We start from the raw sequence: 9,233 nt of genomic DNA, 5'->3' as shown, positions 1-9,233 counted from the left end.
CAGAAGATAAAAAGAATGTTAAGTAAATCTGAGCAATTAATTCTGCACAAATATCCTAGCAGATTCCAGAATTTATTGTAGTGGAAAATACTGTAAAAAAAAAAGTCCCCATTTTTCCCCCCCTTTATTTCTCATACTAAACACAACAGCTGAATAGCATAACATAAATGCAGATGTATAGCAGTCTTTCCGTGAACTGCAACCTTACAGGACATGACAATGAAATAAATGTTTACTGAAAAACAGGATTTCCTGTATTTGGCTGCTGATCCTGGCCACTCTATAGTGCTGGGAGATGAAGATTCCTCTTGTCACAGTACTTAAGGAATCAGCAGCCTCTGAAAAAATATGGAGAAAGTATGTGAGGATAAAGTACGACAATGCCTTCAGGGTGAGTAGCTGACTCAAGAAAGAGAAAGGATTAAGGTTATAAAGCTGTCAATACACCAAAATTTTTTTTTAACTAACTAAAGCATACGTTTCATATTCACATTTCTGACTACAGATAGCTTAATGTTCATTAAAATCTTATAGGCAACTATACGCAGAAAGTTTAAGTATTCAGAGTTCTGTTCTTAAACAAAAACATATCCAACTAATACAGAGAGAAGCTGAGAAAATAATTAAACTAGATCTAAAAGACTTTCAAATCTATAAATCCATCTTGAGTCACTGTCACAGTACCCAGGCTTGACTTTTGAGCTGTCCCTTCCATTCAGCAGAAGGAAGACTTTATGGATCACCGGACATGCAGTTCAACCCAGGACAGGACTCTGGGGGAGAACAATTTTCAGCTCCACTAACTACAAATGATGGCTGGGAAACACAAGCTGAAGTTACTGTTTAGCTCAAGTAGGCATGTAAAAAAATGCATTGAGCAACTCTTGCATGAGCACTGCTTTTCTGTTGAGGGAGCACATGTATGCAAACACCTTCCACTCACTCTTTTCCCAATCTTTTATTTCCATATTCCACCAAATCTTCTTTGCTCTAAATACCCTGCTGTGAACTCATAATGTTCTGAAAGACAAGACTTTCCTAGAATTGTCTAGGCTGCAAGAACCACCTGGGTTCTTTGGGGGTAAATCAGTAAAAGACACAAACACAGCTATGGTGATGTTCAGCCTTAGCCAGAATCCACAGCCCTAAAACAAGGAGATCAATTGCCTTTTAAAGGAAAAAGCCTCAGAAGGAGCATTGGAACAGCACTATAAATAAGGACACATCCAAATTATCATAATACAATAAACAGAAAACAGATGCAGAAAGAAAAGCACAATCCTTCTGGAACACAGAGGAGTTTCCTACATTGTGAAATTTGACACATACCTCAGCCTGAGATTCCCAGTCCATATTTCCTTCCCAAATGGAAACAGTGAGAGGACTTGTTTGATGGATGCATCCAAGATACTGTGATCTCCCCTAGAGGGGTTTCTGTCTAATTCCTTCCTTACAGCTCTGTAGACACACTAAAAACAATGTTCAGCCCTATTTCTCCCCCTCCCCATTTAAACCCTCCAGCAAGCTCAACTTCCTGAGTAGTTTGCAACACTTGCAGCGCAGAGAGTTACCTTCAGTGGTTTGGCTCTCAATTCCTCTACTTACCTTCTCTTAAATACTGAGACCTTAACCCTCACCACAACTCTCAAAGATTTTGAAATTTTCCCAGCTGTACAATGATTGCTGAAAATCCACATTACAGATTCAGAACCCTCCTAAGGTAATTCATTTAATACTTCTAGATTCAAGTTATTCACTCTACCCAAACGTTTCCTGTCAGCAGTTGCTGTTTAACACATTGCCTTGCTACCAATTAGGTAGAATATATTTTACCACCACAATGGATCACACTATTTCTTTTAGAAGAGTTCTGTGCCAGAATAGCTTTATGGAATACTTCTACCTTCCCAACATTATAAACATCTATTTTTAGAGCAAAAAACTGTATGCCTCTGCCATGGTTAATCTATTCCTTACACATATACTCAGAGTATTTTCTTTCCAATTATCATAAGCCACAGCAGCAACTTCAAGTTTCCAGTACAGACTGCCAGCTCTTCTTCAAATCTCCAAATTCTCCACTTGCTAAAACACATACCAGTTTCACTTTACTTTCCCTAGCCTTTTTTGGGGAAGGATATTTTTAATGAAAAAAATCTTCTCTTGTGATTTCTACACTGTATTTGTATCTCTTGATAAACAGCTACTCTTTAAAACTGATGATTCAGCCAGTAATTGTGGGGAAAGGCTCAAACATCAGCTCAGAGAATTGCAAGCATTACCCTGTTTTCATTTTTACAAAATACACATTCAGCTGAGACCACATCATAAGTTTATATTCTCACAGAGAAAGATGGGCTAATCCAAGCCATTGGTGAAGTTTACACTCCCTCCTTTTTTCATGTTGGAGCATCTTGCTGCCTCTTCCTGCCACACGATCCCATAAAACAAAGCTTTCTGCACTGCCAGGCCTCTCTTACGCAATGTTGTTTCTGATAGTGCTCCCTCATCCAGTATCACTCAGACCCCTGAGGGGCATGGGGGTTTTTAAATGTTTGAGCTGCTGGCTGGAGGGCAAGAGTGCTGTTCTTCATCTCTAGTTGGAACAATTGCTCTGTGACTTTTTTAAAATGTATTTTAAGAGTGACACTTTGCAGACAGAAAACCCCCAAACCTGTATGATTGACTGTACATTTTGAACTGATTTATGATGTTAAAAGGCAGACTGCAATACTGCAATTCAACCACCAGTCCCTCTGTGGTGGGGATTTGCCAGGGATGAAGCAACCATTACTTCTCTGGGCAACCTCAACACCATCAGAGTAAAGAATTTCTTCCTTATATTGAACATAAACCAACTCCCAGTTTAAAGCCATTCTCCCTTTTCCTACCACTATATGTCCTCGTAAAAAACTTGGTTTTGGAGAGCCAAAGATATGCAAATAGAAAAGCAATATACTTGGTATATTATCTAATCAAGAACTTCTCTTTTGTAGGTATAAATGCACCAGCATCATTCTGTACAACACTGTATTAAAAATATCAACTTTACCCACCAAATAAGTATTCAAAATAAATAAAACATACACCAAACATACTCAGCTTGGACAGTGAAATTTTGACATATATTATTTGTGATCTGTAAAGCATAACATTTCTAGCCTCTACATCTTGCCATGAAATGCATTTGCCCTGTGCAGGTAACTGCTTTTTGTGACATAAACCAGCATATTAAAGATTACTATAAAAGAAAGGCCTTGCAAACATGTGTTATTGCAATTAACCAGCCAATTTATTACAAAATTGGCTGGAACACAGAGAAATAAAAAACAGCCCTTCAAGACAACTCATTGAAACAAGAAAGTTAATAATTTTGTACAAAACATAGTTTAATGATTCCTTCATCAAGAAGATAAGAATCATGGAACATAATCAGGTAAATTACTTTAAACAGCCTGTGAATTTACAAAAAAAACAACCTACAAACAAAAAAAATCCAAACAAGAAGGTATTAACAAAACTGTCTGCTCTTTTTATGTCCTTGCAGGGTATCTGAGAAACAAACACATAAAACTTCTGGGTGAACTTGCTTTTGGCCCACTCTACCAAAATAAATTACAGAGAAGTCACCTAAATACATAGCATTTATTTTCAAACCTGAGAAAATTATGAAATAAACCTCAATCAGTTAGTCCAGGATAGCTTTGAAATCTTGACAAAGAGATGGTTCTGTCACTGCCTGCAGTAGTGCCACAGTATCCTCTGGGATCCTCCTGATCAGCTTCCTCTTACCTACCAAAACATCAGAAACAATTCATTACAATTGCAAAGAACTATTCATTCTGGTTTAGGGAAAATGCTAATGAAGCAATGAAATAAATACTAGCTAAAACCACCTAAAAAGCTGAAACACATGAATTATGGGGAGAAAAAAAGCTATAATAAAATATGCTACTGCTCTTCCACACTTAAATCAGGTTAACAAATAAAAAGGTTCAAAACTGTATGTGAAAATATTAACAAAGAAAATCAAGGAGCAAATTCCTCCTACTTTCTGTTTTTGTGACTTTTTTTCAGATTTGAAAACTTCATCTTTTCAAAAGTATAAGCCCATTTGTTCAACAATTTTACCCACCGAATAAGGCCTTCTGTTAAATGACTTTGAAAGACTGAATGTCCCATCAACAGAAACACAGACAGCAAAAAGGACATTTTACAGATTAGTAAGAACGAGTAAAATCCTAGCAACAGTTTAAATCTGTCACTAAACAGAGTCAGCAAAATTGTCAATGATGCAGAAAGCCAGAAGTACTCAATAAACATTTGCCCTGTAACTGAAAAGGAGAGAGAGAGATGATGTATTTATATCTTATCATGATAAGGAAAGACTCTTGCTCCTTTCCCCACTGGTAATAACAGGAGGGATGTTAAACAATAACTGTATTTTAAATACTTAACTCTGAAGAATGATGACGACTCACGAAAAGCCCCTGATGTTGACATTTAATAGGTTTGGAAATAGTGGGGAGAACCTCCATCCCAAAACCTATGAGCAAGATTTAGATTCCCATGGAGAGGAATGGAAAGGCATGTGCAGGGACACAAGAGAAAACCGCATTTATATCAATTCCTGTCAACAATATAATCTTACAGAGGTAATAGGTTTTATACAGCCAATACAAACTCCAAAATGACAACAGGAATTGCAGCTGTTAAGTTGACATAGGGGCTTTCACAAGCCTTGTTTATCTCTGTGCTACAGATTACAGCAGCATGTAGAGATACTGAGCAAACTTCCAGGATCACATCCCTGTCATGACTACTGACATCCACACATGTTACCTGATTTCCAGAAGACAAAACTTAAAATACCATGTTTAGAATTAGCTCTGACATCTCTACATAATGCTTAGCTCTCTAGTAACCTTCTCTACAAGATGCTGTTCTGATTACAATAACATTGCCCAGGACTAGGTCTGGGGCAGGGGAAACAAAACTGACTTGTAACTGCATAGAAAACTATCAATATCTCTGTAAATGGATTTCAGTGTATGCCCAAAGGATCAGGACACTTAGTATAGTACCAAATTCAGAAGAAAATACAAATATAAACACCATGGGACTGAAAAACAGCCTTCACCTATGACCAGAGACCTTGGGGATATAGAGATAATGATGCCAGTTCACACAAGGGTAAGCATGTGACTTGTCACCACAAGATGTCTTTGTACAGCGCCACCAATTATTGCATCAACCCCTGCTGCACCAGTGGAACAGGGCTAGTGGAAGTGCAGGTAAGATTTTAAGATGGCTATAAGCAAATTGAGAGAAAGCATTTGAATTACTTGGACCCCAGTGATCTGTCAAGCAATCACAGTGAAAGTTTCCATCTTAAAAGTTTCATAGTAAAGTCACAAGTCACAGCCTGCTAATTGCTCAGGCAGCTGTTAAGCAAAGACTTCTGAAGCCTTGATCTCTCAGTAGAGTACTTGAAGTCTCAGATATTTCCAAAAGAAACTGGACTCTGTGGATAAGAAGAGTGGTTTGTCTTAACACTATGGATGTGAAGAACAGATTCTGCCTCAGAGAAGGTGAAATTTATGAAGGAATAGCTGAAAATTACTCTTTTCAAGAGAACGCCACCACTGACTTTCTACAGACCTTTGGACTTTTCCTGCTTCACCTCCACAATACTCAGGAAGTACAACATTAATAGGCTTCCCCAGGAATTTAGGAAGAAAGGGTATTCCCTTTCTAAAGGGCAATTCTCACTGCCACAGAAGCCAGCTGACAGGTGGTCAGCTTTCTCTTCCTGGGTAAGAAACTGTGCAGAGAGTTAGGCCTGGACCTCGTGCAAGTTTCAGGTCAGTATTGCAGTTAGGCAAGTTAGGCAGCTCTATGGGTACAGCAGAAGGAACCTAGTGACAATTGCTATTCAAACCAGGAAAACTTCACCTCTACTTCCCTGCCCATTTTCCCTGGCATCTGTGGTGGTGTGACTCTGTGGACAGCAGAGACCACTCTTACTGATCCACACAGCCACGGAAGGTGGAATTCTGCTGAGCAGTAAAGCTGCCTGGGGCTGAGCCTCCATCCTGGAAGTACTGTCAGATTAAACAGCAAAGCATGCACAGAGAAGGATGGAGGAGCTTTGGGCTTAGACTGTGATCTGCCAGTCCAAGATCCCAATAGCAAAACCTTCAGCATTAGAGATGAAAACTTAAATGTGCCCTGTATGGATCTTAGAGAAGTGAGGCAGCTCCCAGAGAAGCCACTGTCCTACTGGTTGTATCTACTGCATTCTCTGCTTAGTTCTGCAGTCCCTGTCTCCTCCAAGTGAAGCAAGCAGCCCTGCCCTGGTTTCTCAGCAGCAGTGAGCAGACTTGGGGCCTCTGGTTTTGTGTCAGTGAGTAACTCAAAGGAGTTCCTCTGGGAAAGGCTGTTGGAATTCTGCTCCATACAAAAAGTCCATAGCTCTCAAGAATGTGGCTAGCAAGATCCCAACCACTGGTTTGTTTCCTGTGAAAGGGTAAGTGTCATCTCGATGCATTCATACTGCACCACCAAAACTCAGACGCTGCACTCAGGTGTTGCCGCAAGCCTTTGATCTGGGAAGGAAATGCTTCCTTCCAAAAGAACAGCTGCTTTCTTTTTGGGGCACTGGACCTCAGTGCAGCTATCAAAGGAAGCTTATCATATATTTCAAATCAAATAGGTGTGACTCTGGAATGAGACCCAGGAATTTCTTGGTCTTGTATAACAAAACTGCCCAAGCAATGACTCATTCAGAGTGCAAATTAGAGTCAGCATCGAGAGTCTGGCCATCACTGCAGCTAAATTCATCAACAGCACTGGCTGCTTCAGGAAAACCTCTTGCTGTCCACTTTCTGTATCTTAAAACTGAAATTTCTATTATTTCTGGGGCTGGCCTGCAGGCAGACTGCACAACTGTTTAAGGAAAGAGCTCCTCAGGGGCCAGGGACACAGACAGCTTCTTTCACCAAATGCAAGTGTCAGAGAAAGGCCAACACCACAACTCTGCAGGAATACACATGCAGTGGAGCCAGTGCTTCTGTTTCCAAGTGACTCTGGTGGCACTTTTTTGGGTACAAGTTTAAATTGTGGGAGGAGCTTATTTAGTTGCCAGTTAATCTACATTTTTTAAAATAGAAGCTTGAGTGTTTGTATTTCATTCAGTTAAACCTGCTGACAATACATACATGATTAACGCAGTCTTATTAATCCTTCTGAAATGTACAAGCTTACTGAGTGTCAAGCATCAACTGTCCTGTGAGAATAAGGCTCTAGAAAATGCAGTGCTGGAAAACATTTTAATCTGCCTACTTATACTTAGTAAATTTGAATAAAATCAGAAAGATCATTAATGTACATCTGAGGACATTTTAGGCTTAGAAAACTTTAAAAATTCATTAGTTTCTAAGTTTAATTACAATGAACCATAGACAAAACTGTAAAAATAGCTGAATACTTACAGACTTTTAAGGATGTAAGCAGACATTTGTAAACAGCTCTGTGATTTAACAGTTTGACAGTGAAGGCATGGTAGCAGAGCCATTCTGCTACCTGAATAGGGAATATGCCAGATACACCTTTGTTATCTTTAGCAATCCCTAGACATAGAAAAGGAAAATAATGTAACTGATAATGATAAGCATTAAGAAATATATCTGGTCTCTCTTCTCCTTCTATAAAATCACCCCAGGATTTTTCACTAGAAACCTGTGCAGTCAGTGAAGTCTTGTGCATCAGCAGAAAACTAAGAAACTAGTGTTTGAAAGGACAATCTTCAGAAAACTGAGTTTGAGAAGAAAAATGCACTGTGATGCTTATTATGCATTTCTCGATATTAATTCCTGACCTTTATCCCAAAATTACACCACTGGACTGCACATTCAAGATGTTCTATTTGTCTAAAAAAAACCCCAAACAAATCCAAACCCACTACTTCATTGCCATTAACATCCTATACCTGCATTTATTGTTTTCAGGATAGCGTAGCAGCATGATGCAGTCTGAGAGATAATCCTTAGGAAGAAATCAGGATTTTTTCTAACTTGCTGGCTGAATGGAAACTGGAGAACACAGGCATGGAACCTGCTCACAAAAACAGCCTATTTAATAAAAAGTCATTTGCAAATTCAAGTGAAACTATGACTACATAGCTTAGGCACTATACAACATGTAAATGCACACAAGAGTCTTTAGCTGTATCAACACTGTGACTGCATGACAACTCTCCCATATATACACATTCCTGGAATGCCAAACATAAACAAAAATATGCTTGTTTCCAAATTTTATGCTGAAAGAAGATCTTGAAGCCATCTGCCTTGGTAACAGACTTCTCTGAGGACAGCATAACTGTGTTATGTGCAGGGAAAAAAAAACTATCCATCGTCACCAATTCCATATCACAGACTATGCCACCAGAGAACACTCACATGAGAGAGAGAGAGGAAGAAAAAACAAAGCAAAACCCCACAATAAATTCTGTTCAGGTATGCAAGAAAATAGACTTCCAAATGATTTCACAGCCCAGGACACTCACTCCTTTGCCTATCTGGAAGCCAACTCTTCAGATGTTATATGTATTGTATGCTTCCTTACACCTGTTTGAAAATAGTTTGAAATGGCTGACTTTTTTTTACCTTCAGACTCTGGCACTATAATACTGCTTTTGCTGAATATAGCCAATTACAATGTTGATTTTTAATTTATCAACAATGTATATACTTGTTTATTAAATTAACCCAGCAATCACTTAAAAAAATGGTGACATTTTCAACATATAAAGGATAGACCTAAGTACCATGCTGCATTACAGGTCTTTGGCTGAATTAACAGATGTATACAGTTATCATGGTGGACAGTCTTTTAAATAACATATAAAGGCCACTGTTAGAATGTTACCATAAAATCAAACAGAAGTAACTAAGTGATCATATCTATCAGAGGAAAATCTTAAATCACCCACAAGCCAAAGTTTAGGAGCTGGACACATCAGTGCTGTACTAGACAAACCCAATTACACTTCTTGGACAAAGAATTCGGCTTGAATGTGGACCAAGATGAATTTAAGAACAAAGCCAAAATGTCCCTTCATAACAAGTGTGAGCATAGCAAAAGAACAACATCTGATTTCTGTGAACAATGAAGAACTTCTTGCACATTTTTCTGTTAAAACACTAAAAACCCAATTACTTGCTGCTGCC

At 38.7% G+C, this 9,233-nt stretch overlaps 1 protein-coding gene across 1 annotated transcript in view; it reads right to left on the bottom strand.

Annotated features, from left to right (window-relative positions):
• Positions 1–37: 37 nt before the first annotated feature.
• Positions 38–9,233, bottom strand: part of TERT (telomerase reverse transcriptase) — a 33,661-nt gene continuing 24,465 nt past the window's right edge. The window contains exons 14-16 of the mRNA XM_059856341.1: positions 7,991–8,115; positions 7,494–7,631; positions 38–3,792 (exon numbers count right to left, since the gene is read on the bottom strand). Of these exons, the coding sequence (XP_059712324.1) occupies positions 3,689–3,792; positions 7,494–7,631; positions 7,991–8,115 (367 nt within the window). The 3' untranslated portion in view covers positions 38–3,688. The remainder of the gene's footprint in view (positions 3,793–7,493; positions 7,632–7,990; positions 8,116–9,233) is intronic.

Source organism: Haemorhous mexicanus, chromosome 1, assembly GCF_027477595.1.
Source record: "Haemorhous mexicanus isolate bHaeMex1 chromosome 1, bHaeMex1.pri, whole genome shotgun sequence".
In the NCBI taxonomy this organism is placed as follows: Eukaryota; Metazoa; Chordata; class Aves; order Passeriformes; family Fringillidae; genus Haemorhous; species Haemorhous mexicanus.
The sequence above is the reverse complement of the archived record's forward strand: the minus strand, read 5'-3'. Positions and strand labels throughout refer to the sequence as shown.